Source organism: Mytilus galloprovincialis, chromosome 6 (assembly GCF_965363235.1).
Source record: "Mytilus galloprovincialis chromosome 6, xbMytGall1.hap1.1, whole genome shotgun sequence".
Taxonomy (NCBI): Eukaryota; Metazoa; Mollusca; class Bivalvia; order Mytilida; family Mytilidae; genus Mytilus; species Mytilus galloprovincialis.
Genome location: NC_134843.1, coordinates 98,026,315 through 98,043,073, shown reverse-complemented (window position 1 = coordinate 98,043,073; position 16,759 = coordinate 98,026,315). Strand labels below are relative to the sequence as shown.

The following is a 16,759-nucleotide window of genomic DNA, read 5'->3' as shown; positions in this document are numbered from 1 at the left end:
TGCATATTGATATGCAAAGAAAATATTAAACTGTGATTCTTCTCCCAAACCTGTGTTTTTTCAGTTTATACTTAATACACTAACCAGTTAGCTTATGTCTTGGTCCCGCTACTTAACTCTGATTAGTGTAAATCAAGTGCCTACCTGCATTGTAACTCTTCAGCATTAGGTTTGGGCACCAAAGGGATAGCAACCTGGTTATTGGTACCACTGGCCTTAATATTCAACATCAAATAAGGGAGGATCTGGGTGGGACAAGTTTTGTGGATTAATTGCATGACATGGGTTGTATATGATCTGATATATATAAGGGGTTTGATTTCATTTCATATAATCTCTACCTAAAGAATAAGTCAACCTTGTAAAATTGTAAAATTGTAAAATTTTCAACAATCAAATGTTAAGAAGTTATTTCTCCAATTTCAATTAAAAATCTATACTCACATTACCAATAACATATCCATGGCCATTTGGGCATCCTACAAAATAAAATTAGTACAATATAGCCTTAAGAATATCAACATGTTAATTTTACTTTATCTTTATTACATTCCAAAGCAATTCCATATTTACTTATGTGAGGAAATTCTCCCAAATTTTCATAGGGTTGCCTTATGCTTCATTCTCATTTTATCTGCATACAATAGTACAATGAAACCTACTTCCAACCTAAGCAATATTTTGTACAACAGTTGACAGCTTTAAAGAGATGTTTAAATGAGAAGATCTTTAGGATAGATTTCCTAATACTTCTTTGTAACATTGTACAACAACAACAATATTTTATTTTAAGAGGGTTACACAGTTAGCTATATAACTAATCTTCCCTGAGGCTCTCATCATAGAAAAGCATAAACAACAAGAATGTGTCCATAGTACAGATGCCCCACTTGCACTATCATTTTCTGTGTTTAGTGCAGCGTGATATTGGGGTAAAGACTAGAATTTAAATTAGAAAGATCATATCACAGGGAACATGTTTACTAAGTTTCAAGTTGATTGGACTTCAACTTTATCAATCAAAGCACTGTAAGTGCTGTAGGCAGTTAACCAAAAACCAAGGCAAACATAATTATGAAAACTGTGGCAATGTTGCTTCAATTTTTTTTTAAAGATTTGAAAGAACAAACATTAAACATTCAAATATTGTTAGTCAGAGTAGTATTTTAGTTTCTTGTATATAATTTGGAGTTTAGTATTGTGTTCATTATCACTGAGTTAGTATGCATATTTGTTTAGGGGCCAGCTGAAGGACGCCTCCGGGTGCGGGAGTTTCTCGCTACATTGAAGACCCATTGGTGGCCTTAGGCTGTTGTTTGCTCTATGGTCTGGTTGTTGTCGCTTTGACACATTCCCCATTTCCATTCTCAATTTTATATATTGTACATTTATGTTCATTTAATGAATAAATAAAGCAAATAATTCATATTTTATCAAGGTTTTCAAAAGCAACGCATATATCAAGTATATATTTTTCATGGTCATGTGTCCGCAGTGGTACAAGTTTGCAATGATTGCAGTTCTTCTAGTTGATAGTTAATGTTGATATTAGTTGACTGTTAGTAGTTGAAGTTGACTTAAGTACGAGCTTGTAAAAGTATGAATGGACTTGCTTCCCTGGAAAGAAAACTGATTTTGTGTTCTACAGTACAAAAGTTATGAGACACAAGTCAGACAAATGTTTACTACTACAGGGACAAACAGGAATGATTATGGTTTAGGAGTTGGTATCTCAATCTTTTAAAAGTTATCAAAACACACACAAGAGGGGGTGGGGTGACCCTAGGGACTACCCCTTATATTTAATTTCATTTTTTATATTGTCCTATACATGAATACATATGGTTTAGGGTTGGGGATTTGACCGTTATCAAATTTCAAACAGTAGGGGTTGGGGTGACCCCAGTGACTTCCCCTATATTTCATTTGATTTGTTATATTGTCCAATACATGAATATATATGGTTGGGGGTGGGAATCTCATCTGTTTCCAAGTTATCAAACAGGAGGGGGTAGGGTGACCCTAGGGACTCTCCCTATATTTCATTTGATTAGTTTTTTGTCCCATACATGAATATATATGGTTTAATTTAAAGGTGGGGATCTCTACTGTTTCCAAGTTCTCAAATAGGAGGGGTGGGGTGATCTCAGGGACTCCCCCAATATTTCAATTAATTTAGAAGTGGGGATCTCATCTGTTTTCAAGTTCTCAAACAGGAGGGAAAGGGTGACCGCAGGGACCCCCTATAATTCATTTGAATTGTTATATTGTCCCATACATGAATATATATGGTTTAAGGGTGGGGATCTCGACCGTTTTCAAATTCCCAAACAGGAAGGGGTAGAGTGGCCCAACAAACTCCACCTATATTTCATATGATTTTTTATATTGTCCCATACATGAATATAATTGGTTTAGGGGTGAGGATCTCGAAAGTTTCCAAGTTCTCAAACAGGAGGGATGGGGTGACCCCTAGGGACCCCCTATAATATATTTGATTTGTTATATTGTCCCATACATGAATATATATGGTTTAAGGGTGGCAATCTCAGCTGTTTTCAAATTCCCAAGCAGGAAGGGGTAGAGTGGCACCACAAACTCCACCTATATTTCATTTGATTCATTATATTGTCCCATACATGAATAGATATGGTTTAGGGGTGGGGATCCCAACTGTTTCAAAGGTTCTAAAACAGGAGGGGGTGGGGTGACCCTAGGGACTTCTCCTATATTTCATTTGACTAGTTATATAGTCCCATACATGAATGTATATGGTTTAAGGGTGGGTATCTCAACCGTTTTCAAATTTTCAAACAGGAAGGGGTTGAGTGGCTCCATAAACTCCACCTATATTTCATATGATTTGTTATATTGTCCCATACATGAATATATATGGTTTAGGGGTGGGGATCTCGACTGTTTTCCAAGTTCTAAAACAGGAGGGGGTAGAGTGGCCCAAAGTACTCCACCTATATATCATATGATATGCTTACATTCAGGTATCATATATATATGATATAACCAGTTTGTGAAATAAAGTAAGAAACTTCCAGCTTTTTTAACTGACCCATCAAAATTGAGTAACAAAATACCCATTGAATTTGCAGTAATATGTTTACACTTTAAAGGCATCTAACATGCATTACCAACATTTATCACTGATGAAGAAAATTTATACTGTCACCAGGAACATATATATTGTTTAGATATACTGTTCCCAGCTGTCACATTAATTTTGAGTTTCTGTATAAAATATTTTCTGCTTTTTCTTTCTTTTACATATAGCTTTTGGTTTTCAATTCTAGTGTTTATATCTATTTACCATGCATAGATGTATTTTGTCACATTTCAGGATTTTTTTAGTTGATCGCCAAAACCTGGGATTACTCTTATCCGCTTCCAGAATCGAATCCGATATTGTAATTGTCTAGCATCAGTTTTGGTTTCAATGTTGTTTTTGTCAGATAAGATTTTACTCGAATTTACACATTATTTGTCGGCGATTTTCTGTATAAAGCTAGCGGTTGAACAAAATGAAAATCACTGTCGTGAATAATAATGATGAAAATAAGTTTTGAGATTGTTTATTAGGAGACTTTAGTAAAAAGTTTGCAAAGTTATTTTTTCAAATTCTTCCAAGTGGAATATGTCCGACAGGCATGTCAGGCATAGCTAGTAACCAAGTCGAAAGTCCGACTGCAAAAGTGGAAGGTCACAGCCCTCGGACCACCGCTAATATGAACCCCTGTCTCCAAATTGATAAGATAAGAAATTTTGTCGTCTTCTGATTTGAAATTGCCGCCAACAGCATGAACAATTCAACTTTTTCACAGTTAAACTTATATAATAGACTACTGACGTAGTTGACTACGTATTGTCGACAAACAATATTCCTACGAATTTTGTCATTTGGGAAATCTTAACTACTTGTCTTTAGAGATTTTTGCTGATTAAATAATTCATACATTTGTTCTTTGACATCCTAGCCAAAAGCTCAGGGGATAATAACCTACATAAGGATTCCTAATGTGCTCTACTTCCTATGTGCAACTTTAGAACTTTTGGGTGATTCGACGACCATTTACGGTTTTTCTGGTCATATATTTTGTAATCCAAAATTAAAAGTGTGAAAAAACTGTCCAATTAGTTATAAATAACATAACATCCAGCTAGATAATAACAATTGCACGTGTTTCAGCATTTATTGGGTAGAACACAAACCTAGGGTGCTCGCATAAGGCAGCTTAACTGCCTAAAAACTACCTTGACCAAAAACTTTAACCTGAAATTTGCACTATCATTTTCTATGGTCAGTGAACGATGCAATTGGGGTCAAACACACTAATTTGGCAATAAAATTAGTAAGATCATATCATAGGGCACATGTATACTGAGGTTCAAGTTGATTTGACTTCAACTTCACCAAAAACTACCTGACCAAAAACTTTAACCTGAAGTGGGACGAACGGAAGGAAGGACGAACGAACGGATGCACAGACCAGAAAAAATAATGTTACTCTACTATCGTAGGTGGGGCATAAAAATGCAATAATATACATGGCATACATAAGTATAAAAGTCAAGTATGATGCTAATGTTAAATACAACTTACTGAAACTAGAGGCTCTCAAGAGCCTGTATTGCTCACCAGATTCTACTTGGGTTTTTGAAATCATATAAAAAAAATATAAAATTTGGCTAAAAGTAACAACACTTGGCCAGCACCTCATAAGGAAAGGAACATTCATGTTTGATTTTATTCAATTCAGTGGTTCTTTAGAAGAAGACCTTTGTATGTATTTCATGGGGTCCTATGTTAAACTAAGTCCCCCCCCCACACTGGCGGCCATCTTGGATGTAGCAATGACAACAAAGTAACAACACTTGGCCAGCATCTCATTAGGAACATTCATGCTATGTTTGGTTTCATTCCATTCAGTGGTTCACTAAAAGAAGACATTTGTATGTATTTCCTATAGGGTCCTATGTAAAACTAAGTCCCCCGCAGGCGGCCATCTTGGATAATGGATCGGCTACAAAGTAAAAACACTTGGTCAGCATCTCATAAGGAACATTCATGCCATGTTTGGTTTCATTCCATTCAGTGGTTCTCTAGAAGAAGTTCAAAATGTAAAAAGCTAAGACGATGGTCGACGGACAACGGACAACTGACGACAGAAGCCAGACGCAAAGTGATGAAAAAAGCTCACTTGGCCCTTTGGGCCAGGTGAGCTAAAAATAAACATGATGAAATTATCAGTATTCATTTTTTTTTCTTTTAACAGGTTGATTTCAATATATAATCTGCTGTTTTGTATTTGAAAGAATTAACATTTGTAATATTTTCTTAAGATTATTGGAAAACTATTCCACAAGAATGGTCCAGAATACATAAACATTTTTTTAAACAGTTCTATTTTGGGTTTAGGGAGTTTGAGGTTTCCTTGAACAGCATTTCTCAATGGGTATGGATTTTTGTTTGAAACATATTGAAACTTGCTAGTAAGATATGATGGGGCATCTACTTACTATAAAATGCAAGTTCGTAATCATCTGGGTTTTTTGTTTTTCCTGCAGCAAGAGCTTTCTGTAAATCTATAAAGTCGTCCTGCGGCATAGTGGGGTAATATGAACCCTGTAAAGAAAAAGATTGAACAAAACTAAAATTCATACTATCTGGTCCTTCCATTTGTACAGATAAAAGATAGGATGATCTTTATTTCAGACTCAAAAGTCCATACATACACATAACGCATAATATTTTATTTTAAAGGAATTAAATGTTTAAATATTTACAGAATTTACTAGAGAAAAAATTAAGAATATAACTCATTGTACCACATACTCTTAACAACGTTAGAGAATACAATAAATCCCTACTGAGAATTGTATTAACCAAATGATTTTAAGATTCTTTTAAGCAACTTCACAGACTAAATCAACTTAATATGTGGAAATCTATGTTTTGATATTAATGCCATGACCACACTCACCACCATACTGGCAGACTCCAGTGCTATTTTCTTCAGTGGTGTCAGTAGAGTTCTCTCCCCTGGAATCTCTGTCATCAGAGTAAAATAATGTGTTAACAGACAGAAAATATTTTGTTCTGCTAGATCCATTCCTTTGGTTATGTTTCCTCCATATTTCCACACAGAATTATTCAGTAATCTCTCTGTGAAATCCTGTTAAAGATATGAAAGCAGGAATATGACATTTCTTTTTGTTTTTTCATTTGTATTATCTTCTGATACATTGTATGTCAAGTGTTTTCCAAAAGGGTATTTTGTCTTTGAAGTTCAGATTTTAAAAAGGTAATTTTCTTTTGAATATATGTTACAAGGAACTACAAGAGTATCAATAAGTCTTTGCATTCTTTTTATAAAATACCATAGTTTGGTGGGGTGTTATTTGATTATTTTTTTTATAATTTGACAACAACTGCACTATCCTTGTGAATAAAGGTTATATGTATGATATACTCTTACCTTATTTTTCACCAAGGCATGGTTCATTATGTGTTCACTTAGAACAGTCTTTCCCTAAGAAAGATAAATTGTTCATTGAAAATTTTGATATTCAATTTTATTATATAATGTAAGGAAGGTATATATTTTGAATGACCATTATTCGTTCCAACCACTAATGTAACTATGTTAAAATTTAGAATTCATAACAGTATAATTCAGTTATAGTTCAGGGCTTCCAAAACGGTCATATATTCCGGTCATTTGTATAATGTCCGGTAAAAGTCCGGCTGGTCAAAGCATGAAACGGTCATATACTTTTTAGTTTTCAAGGCTTTTTCTGTCATTTTTACATAATTCACGATCTTTTTGACCCAACCTTTTGCCTTTAACATCATCACATTTCCGGTCATAAATGTGACATGATGATTAATTACTATCAAAACAACACCTACTTCAATACTTTCTAATTTTAATCAAGGCTAATTAGTAGTTGGACAGCTGAAATCTACCTGTTCAGGTGACAGGTGATCTATGTTCAGTACCGGACATCGTATAAATTGATCGGTTTATTCACAATTTTTTTCTTACTTTTCAGCGGTTTGTTTCTAATAGATTTAGTCCAAAAGATTAAAATTATTAGAAATTAGTTTATCAACATAATTTGATGAAAAAATTAAAAGGTTTTAAATGAAAAATCGTCAGAACTACATCGTATGAACTAGAACACGTGTGCGCATGTGCACAGGTGGGAAATTTAATTATGCATCCTACATTTCTTCAAAAATGCTAAAACTATCATTGATACATGTATCTAACGTTCATTTCAAGTATTTTGTTGAAGAAATAACGTGGAAAGAGCTTCTTCACTCAGTCGTGCTTTGTAAACGTATACGGATTTTACGTATCCGTTTATGGTCCATGTTTTACCATTGTCAAGTCAACATCCGGTTGACCTCTCCTGCGGTTAGAACAATGTGAAACGAAAGTAAAGTTTTTGACAATGTCATTTTGCACAAATAAAAAGTCTAAGGCAGATATGAGCACGCTGATGTGCACACTTTGAATGTTGCACTGCCAATTTAACAGTTACATCCGTACATCAAATTCATATCATATCAAAGTAAAGTTTAAAATCGGTTTTTATTACTGTGCCTAACCGATCACCTTTGGGGTATTATAATACCTACAGTGTTACCTGGATAAAAAATTGTCAACACAATTTGTCCATTTAAACTGTACAATAGGTTTTGTGAGAGATTATCAATAGGTGGTCATTTAACTACCTGTAGATTTTACCTGGTTGTTTTTTGCCCTAAATTTTTTTTTCAGGTAGTTAAATGACCACCTATTGATAATCTCTCACAAAACCTATTGTACAGTTTAAATGGACAAATTGTGTTGACAATTTTTTATCCAGGTAACACTGTAGGTATTATAATACCCCAAAGGTGATTGGTTAGGCACAGTAATGTTATGTCAATCATTGGAATGGCCATCTGATTACCATAATTGCCTTTTGTGACCAAGTCTTAAGGGATTAAAATTGGGATCAGATATGAAATGTCCGGCTGGCTCAAATATTTTTTGGAAGCCTTGTTATAGTTAGACATATTACAATTCAAGTTCATTTACATTGGAAAGTCTTATCTGAAATGATAAAAGCAAAATGGTACTGATGGGGATAAAGTATTTCATGTTTTTAAAATATCATTAAAGTTACAATTGAAGTAAAAACAAACTTTGAGAGTTAATTTCTGCCGATCTTCCTCATATACATTCTTCATGCAGATTTCTCTGTGAATGGCCAGTGATAACTTTATTCTAGTCTGCCATTTTTTACCAGGATTCTGTTAATATAGAATTTGCATACATATATGTGAACTTCTGAATGAGTGAAAGTAAAATATATCACAAAACCACAGATTTCAGTCACTCAATAGAAATATTCAAAGTATCATCAATGAACTCAAAAGTTTTTTTTCACTAGTACATCTACAAGGATTTTGTCTATGTCAATTATTACTTTGTTAATTAATCTACAGGGCTAACATAAGTGTGCCATTCTTTCTTTCTCTGCTCTATAAGTTATGGATTACAGTAAGCAAATCTTTGTTTATAAAAAAAAAAACAAGAATGTGTCCATAGTACACGGATGCCCCACTCACACTATCGTTTTCTATGTTCAGTTGACCTTGAAATAGGAGTCTAAACTCTACTAAGGCATTAAAATTAGAAAGATCATATCATAGCGAACATGTGTACTAAGTTTCAAGTTGATTGGACTTCAACTTTATCAAAAACTACCTTGACCAAAAACTGAAGCGTGACAGACAGACGAACAAATGGACGAAACAAACACACAAACAGACCCACAGATGGAAAAACCTAATGCTTCTAGGTTGGGTATTAATTTTTTTTTTCTTACTTTTCTTGGTAACTATTTAAGAACCTTTATCAAATTACTTGTACAATAATAAAGCTACATAGAACATGATATAAATACCAGTAAAATCTTCTCCAGTGTTTCAATCTGTCCACTTAACAATGTTGTGACTAAAGTCTCTCTCAGTTGTTTGTAGTCATCTCCCAATACTATATATCTATCATGGCATTCCTCAACCTGTTGTGATAAATTATCTATTAAGTCTTCTGCATAACTAACACTATTTGTAAATTTCAAATAATTCTTAAAAACAGGCTTCCTGCATGATAAACTAAGTTTCTAAAATTATTTGCAAATTTCAATAAGTTCTCAAAGAAATAATTTTTCTTGCTCAAAAACAGTTTTATGCCCCTTATCAGTTCTTGTTTATCTATCTGCAGTTTAATATTATAATTTTAGGAACCTGTTCAACCACTGACTTTCCATAGACTGTTTAAGTTTGTGCAAAATGAACATTTAACTGTTTTTTTGATATTTGGTTTAGCTTTATGATGTAAATATGCAAATACTGTTTTAACTGTCAGGCATGTGTTTCTTTGCAGAGAAATGGGATTCTGCTCAGCTTTAACAATGCAGTTCCCCATTTCCATTCTCAATTTTAGTTACTGTTTAAGATCTTATCTTGTTTTCCATGATATAATGAGCATTGAAAGCAATATGGCCCTTCAATCAGATGTTCTGTTCTCGTATCAACCAGTTTAGCTGGCAGTGACCATGTTCAGGTGTTGGATACTTGACCCTGATAATTGTGAAATGTTTTTGGACATGATTTAAGCCAAAATATTATATTTTACTTCTTAACCTTACATAGGGAGATAAACAGGAGTTACAAAAGAACAGTTCATGGATTTAATCCATTGTTATGTTAATTTGTCATTATTACCTGTCGTCCTTTAAGTTCTGGTAGATTGACCCATCGTAACAGTCCTGATTCACTTTTAGCAACTATAGTCTGGTAATTGTCTATTCCATACTGTCTACACAACTGCTTTACAAAGTATCTTCTGCAATGTAGGGGTAGAAAAGGGATGACTATTGTATTTAGATTACAATCTTGCCTCAAACCATTATCTAATGTTTACTTCCAATGAACCACTGTTTATTTTTGGATTTTTTTATTAAAAAATTAAGGAAAATGTTCATCAACCAACAAAAGAAAAAGATAACACAGCAAAGGTATAATAGCATGGAGAAATTAAATGTACTGTATATTGCTGTGGTGTACTGTAAATTGGTATTTGATACCTAATATGCAATTCTATTCTAAGTGAATATGTGTTGAGTGACATCAAAATTTAGTTATTGGCAATATCTAGTGTATCATTTCTATTTAATTCACACTGACTTTATCCAATGCTAACATTGATGACTCATTAAGCACAATTAGAAACTACAATTCATCCATACCTTGGCCATGGTGAATTACATTCATCACAAAGTCTGGCTGCTTCCTCAAAAAGACTTCTCATGGATGCATCAGGCATGGATTTCTTTGATGTTCCGTACAATTTATGAATATATTTGGCAACAACAGTCAGTGAAAATCTGACTTTAGAAATATGTCCGATTTTGTCCAGAATGTCATTATCACTTGCGATGTTTGGAACAGCCTCCCTTAACATCTGAGTGGCTGCAGCAATATGTTCATCTTGGTCAAACTGCTGATGCAAGGAATCCTGAATAAAATTAACATGAAATCCCATTATTGAAGGCTGTACTTCATTGGTTAAAGTTTATATATTCCTCATTTGAACTCTTATGCATAGTTCTATACAACAATTATCTAATTATGTTAAGCCAATTGCTACAATTCTGGCATAATTCAAATGATACAACAAATATGACATTAAACTGTTTGGCCCCACAAACTCATGTAGTTTGATCTGAGTCTATGAGTTTTGGTTCTCAGCATCGTGTATGACTTTCATATAATTTGTATAAAAGATAAGTTGCGGAAAGAAATATAGGATGGAAGGACAGATGGTCAAGGGTAACACTGAATACGGCAGGGGCCAAGAAAAATAGGGGATTACTGTGTCCTGAATTGGAAGAAAATTTTCAAAATATGTTAATATTAGTAGAGAAAAAGTTTGTGATACTAATGGAAACTGACAGGAGTTATCCAAGAACACAAGGAATACATGAATTCCTCACCTAGCTGTTACATAACATTAATTGTAAATCAGTTTCAATTCTCATTTTGACTTCGATACTAGCACACATATTATTTGTTGTAATTATATCGGTAGTTAAAAACATTAAAATTACTGTTGTTAAAGGTAAAATTGATAATTTCATGCAAAAATTAAATGAAAGTGACCACATTCGACAGGTGTTCCCTAAAGAGAGTTAAATCAGGATTGAAAGTACGTGTCTACCAAAACAAAATATATTTTTTCCCTAAGGAAAATATGTCTCCATTCATCTATACATTACTATTGCATCAACCTTTGAGATGTATAGATGAAGGTCACTTACCTCCATACACTGCAGAACAAGGAGACATAACTCCACTAACTGATGAGGATCTCCAGAGGTCTTGACTAAGTCACTAGCACTGGTAAAATAGGCTGATAAATACTGATGTATTTCATTGTCACTGCTGAAAACAGTTAACAATTATGTCAAAACATTTATTTATCTGTCGCTACTTATTGTAAACAAATGAATTCCACAAACATCAATTTCAAGACCTGGTTACTTCCCTTTGCCCTATTTTTATCACAACTTTGCTTCTGATGTTTCTTCCTGTCATCAATGATAAGCATTTTGATTTACATTGGTTGTGTTTGCTATGCTAAGTATTGTTTGTATACTCAATTTTGATTCATTTGTATGTTTCAGAATTTAGTGTAATGTCCAATTGGCTGAACTAGTATAAAAATTGTTAGGGGCCATCTAAAGCCAACCTATGGGTGCATAAATTTCCCCTGATTTAAAGACCTATTGGTGGCCTTGGGCTGTTTTCTACAATTGTGTCCAGCTGTTGTCTCTTTGACACATTCCTCACATCTGGTAATGAGTTGTTTATGATAACAGTCTGACTTCTAACTCACCTTGTTTGCATCAACTGCTGTAAGAGGAATGACCTCACGACTGGTGTGGGGTCAATAGAATCTTCAAATATAGTCAATTCTTTAGATACAATTCTCTCAGCTCTCTTAGTCCTACTATGACCTGTGATATATGACAGCAGTTTATCAATAACCTCCTTTGACGGTGGTGTTCCATCAGCAAAACAGAGTTGTGATACAACCTCCATAAAGAAACTATTACATCTTCTCCTGAAGTCATAGTACTTTTTCATTTCCAACCTAGAAAAAAGATTTGTAACAAAAAATAATACATTGCTTTCATCATTAAAAAATATCATTTCAATGAAACAAAATTCGACTTGTGTTATGGTACCAGAAAACATAAAAAAAGGAATTATAAAAAAGGCTGTAAGAATACACAGTATTGCTATTTGAAGATCTGTTCTGATTAACCAGAGAATCTGCACCACTTGAACTTTTGTCATCATACAAAAATCACTTATTCATTGTGGCATCAAATATTTTCTATTGAGATGTCAAAGTTTTATAGAAACTGTTTAGATTTCCAGTAATGGCGGACAAATAGTGACTAGGTGTATTTGAAAAATACCATTTGGGTTTTTATAAAGCAAGAATCTGTTGGCCAAAACCAAACACTAAAATATAGCATAACAAATGCAAGTACAAACTAAAAAAAGTTCAACTTGTCTTTCCAATAAAACATGACAAATGTGTCAAAGTACACCAATGCCCCTGCTCATGCTTCAAACAAACAAAAAGGGGATGGACAGGGAAATGAATGGAAAGACAGATGGACAGACGATAAAGGGTAACACTTCATGTTCCTATCACCTATAAAAGAAGCATTAAAAGCTGTCAATTGAATTTAAGGTAAAGAAAGTAGATACAAATTTAAAATCTTACTTTGTATCACAAGTATTGGGGTCCAAATCTTTTGGGAATATCTCCTGACAGTCTTGTTTTGGACATGCAAAGTCTTCTGTAGTTACAAGTCCTTGGAAACATTTCCTACATGTCACATGATCACAAGGAAGTCTGACAGGAGCTCCCTCTATCAACATCTCACACTGAGTACATTTGTCTTGCTGACTGCAAAAAGTAAAATAAGTTTTGATGAAAAATGTGCACTCATTAATAATCAAGTTTATAAATTCAGCAATAGCTTCCACCCTTTCTCATACAAGTCTCAAATTTTCTTTAATCTGACATTAAATACTTGTTAACAAGCTTAAGGACGTTCATGAACATTTTGTGTGTTATGCTAAGAAATACACCATTCAGATTTCATAGAAAACAGAGTTGCAAGAAGGGAAATATAATTCAATGAATCTTATGGGACAATTAGTTTTGTTTGACCCAGAAATGTTAAACATAAGATGCATTATGAAGATTTCAAGGTAACTTTTGTCATGTTTACTGTATTATTATATGATATTTGTTTTACCCAAAGCACTGTGTTGCTATATCCTTGTTGCAGAGTTTCAAGAAACCTTCAACTTTCTGGAGTGACTTGATGGTCTTCATATCAGCCTTCTCTCTGAGCAACTGGGAAATAAATTATGAACATTAATAAAATAGCAGTTACTAATATGACTTTCTTGTCAATAATAATATTCCTAAACTGTATACTGCATTATTATCTACAATTCGACAATTGATGGTCCTACCAAATCAAATATAAACGACAATGCGTCCATAGTAAACAGATGCCCCAATCCCACTATCATTTTCTATGTTCAGTGGACCGTGAAATTGTGGTAAAACTCTTATTTGGCATTAAAATTAGAAAGATCATATCATAGGCAACATGTGTACTAAGTTTCAAGTTGATATGAATTTAATTTCATCAAAAACTACTTTGACCAAAAACTTAACCTGAAGCAGGACAGATGGACAAATGGATGGACAAACGGTCGCACAGACCAGAAAACATAATACCCATAAATAGGACAAAAAATATCCAGGAAAGTCCCAGAAAGTCCAAAAACTATTGCAAAATTTGTCCCAAACAAGAATGTGTCCACATGTGTACCAAGTTTTAAGTTGATTGCACTTCAACTTCATAAAAAAACTACCTTGAAAAAAAACATTAACCTGAAGTGGGACAGATGAAAGGAAGAAAAAATGGACAGATGAACAAACAGATGGACGAACACAACATAATGCCCCTTAGTGGGGCATAAAACTAGAGGATCAAGAAAACATTACTTTTTTATTATAACAATCCTCGTTTTTTGAAATGTGCCAATTATATCTGTATTGCATTATTTACTAAATAGAATAGAATAAATACTCACACCCCAGAGTGTCATGCATCGTTTGATATCAAGGTTTTCCTTTCCAGTACTGCATACATGTTCTATCAATAACTTCACCACCACTGCTCTGGTCCACTGATACCTTATAATAATATAATGAATAATTATTTTAATGATTCAAGAATTGAATTTGAATAATAAAACTGTATTGTCTATTTTTCACCTTACATATTAAAACTAAATGTGTCAAAGCGACACGAATGGCCCAGTCTCAAAAAGTTGGAAAATCTGCAATTTCAATAACACCATGTGGACACAAACATGATGGTAGTCTCCGTATCAAAAATCAGTTCAAAATCTGGAGGCATATAGAAAAAAAAGTGTGTATAACTGTGATTTTCAACAATTTTCAAAGTTGTAAACCCTTAATTTTGGCAAAAAATTAGCGGAGTGGAACGAAACTCAAACTTGATCTGTAGCTCATCATGATACCATAACTCACATACCAAAAATCAGCCCAATATCTGAAAGCGTTTAGAAAAAAAAGTCTGTATAACTGTAATTTTCAACAAGTTATCAAAGTCCATAGCCCATAATTTCGGCATTAATTAGCCAAGAGGAACACAACTTAAACTTGATCTGTAGCTCATCTTGGTTAACTCACATGTCAAAAATCATCCCAATATCTGAAAGCATTTAGAAAAAAAGTCTGTATAACTGTGATTTTCATAAAATTTATCTAAGTCCAAAGCCCGTAATTTCGCCAAAAATTAGCAGAGCGGAACGAAACTTAAACTTCATCTGTAACTCATCATGGTTAACTCACATACCAAAAATCAGCCCAATATCTGAAAGAGTTTAGAAAAAAAGTCTGTATAACTGTGATTTTCAACAGTTTATCAAAGTCCATAGCCCGTAATTTCAGCAAAAATTAGCAGAGCAGAACAAAATTTAAACTTGATCTGAAACTCATCATGGTTAACTCACATACCAAAAATCAGCCCAATATCTGAAGGCATTTAGAAAAAAACTCTGTGTAATGGTTTGTTGCGGAATGACGGAATGACGGGATTTCTGAATTACGGAATTACGGAATTTTGGAATTATGGAATTACGAAATTTCGGAATTATGGAATTACAAAATTTTCGGAATTACGGACAAGGGTAAAACTATATGGCACCTAAAACTTCGTTGGGGGGCCATAAAAAAAATCCTCTTTCTTAAACAGGTAAAGATAAAAAAAAATTTATAAAATTAATTAATACCTTGCTTCTTCTATTCCTTTTGCACACCTCTCACCATATTGACAGTCTTTGTCCTCAAATTCCTGATTAAAATGTCCAAAAATCCTTTCTACAACTGGTCTGTAATCACACATTAGTCTCATCCATTTTGTTCGACCTTCTGTCATATTCAGCTCCTCTCTGTTTGGCTCAAGTTTACCCATTAACATGTGAAGTGCTAGTATATCTATTGTCTGTAAAAGGATTGGCTTGTTAATTCACATTTCACCCATATGTTACAAATGATTTTGTCCTGCAGTAGTCTTATAGGGCAGCGAACAACAGTATTGCTAGTTTAAACATATCTTATTCTTCAGAAACTTACCAAATAGACACAAATTTTACAACATAGTTATGTCTTTTGCAGAAGTACATCTTCAAATAAAAATTCATAAAAGGTCGACACATTTGATCCCTTAAATACAAATTACTAGTTTATATACTCTCACATTGCAGAACATTAAATTTTCTACCTTGAATTTGATACAAAAAAGAAATAATAGACTTAATCATTAGAGCTGCTTACAATTTCATCCTGAGTGACTAAATGAGCTGTAGTCTGTTTCTGTTGGTAATCCAGTGTCTTCTGGCTGCATTCTGGCCATACATGTACAATGTTTGAAAAGTTTTTAAACCTTGTGTCATGTTGAATAAAAGTCATGTGGCATCCTACAAAGGAGGGTAGGATTCTTCCAAATTCTCCACGAATCAGTTGTCTACATCCAATTACTACATTTTCACACATCAGCTAATATAAGAAAGTTATATGAATCAGTTAAAAAATATAAAAAACATACAAACATCTACTGCTTAGGCCAAATAAAAATATGTGTGGTTACAGTTACCCTACCTACCCTACTTTTAAGTTTTAGTCTTATTAAAAGCCAACCCTCACAATATTTTTGTCTTTTTTCATTAAACACTGTTAAAGTAGGGATTTTGCTCCCATAAAATCAATGAAAAAAAACCCAACCATTTTTAGAAAAATTCCCTACAGACCTACCCTAATTTGTTTTGGATGCAACTGAAACCACACATACTATTTAATTTGGCCGTACTAAAGAATTAAACAATAATGAATTCATAAAGTTTTATTTGTTCAATAATCTTTAGTACTGATCAAACTATTTGATTCAAGAGTAAAAAAAAATATTTCCTGAATATTCAGTTTTTAGGAATATTAATTTTCTGTCAATAAGGTATTGTTATTAAGTCCTGTACTGGAACCACACAATCACCATAAGAGCA

General features: G+C 33.5%; 1 protein-coding gene across 1 annotated transcript in view; it reads right to left on the bottom strand.

Annotated features, from left to right (window-relative positions):
• The window catches only part of LOC143081088 (E3 ubiquitin-protein ligase rnf213-alpha-like), a 105,332-nt gene that overhangs the window by 14,044 nt on the left and 74,529 nt on the right, over window positions 1-16,759 (bottom strand). Inside the window, exons 47-61 of the mRNA XM_076257324.1 lie at window positions 16,038-16,259; window positions 15,494-15,705; window positions 14,267-14,369; window positions 13,414-13,514; window positions 12,873-13,058; window positions 11,970-12,227; window positions 11,392-11,515; window positions 10,321-10,589; window positions 9,797-9,917; window positions 8,974-9,090; window positions 8,210-8,317; window positions 6,489-6,542; window positions 5,994-6,185; window positions 5,530-5,635; window positions 445-479 (exon numbers count right to left, since the gene is read on the bottom strand). Coding sequence (XP_076113439.1) covers window positions 445-479; window positions 5,530-5,635; window positions 5,994-6,185; window positions 6,489-6,542; window positions 8,210-8,317; window positions 8,974-9,090; window positions 9,797-9,917; window positions 10,321-10,589; window positions 11,392-11,515; window positions 11,970-12,227; window positions 12,873-13,058; window positions 13,414-13,514; window positions 14,267-14,369; window positions 15,494-15,705; window positions 16,038-16,259 — 2,208 coding nt within the window. The remainder of the gene's footprint in view (window positions 1-444; window positions 480-5,529; window positions 5,636-5,993; window positions 6,186-6,488; window positions 6,543-8,209; window positions 8,318-8,973; window positions 9,091-9,796; window positions 9,918-10,320; window positions 10,590-11,391; window positions 11,516-11,969; window positions 12,228-12,872; window positions 13,059-13,413; window positions 13,515-14,266; window positions 14,370-15,493; window positions 15,706-16,037; window positions 16,260-16,759) is intronic.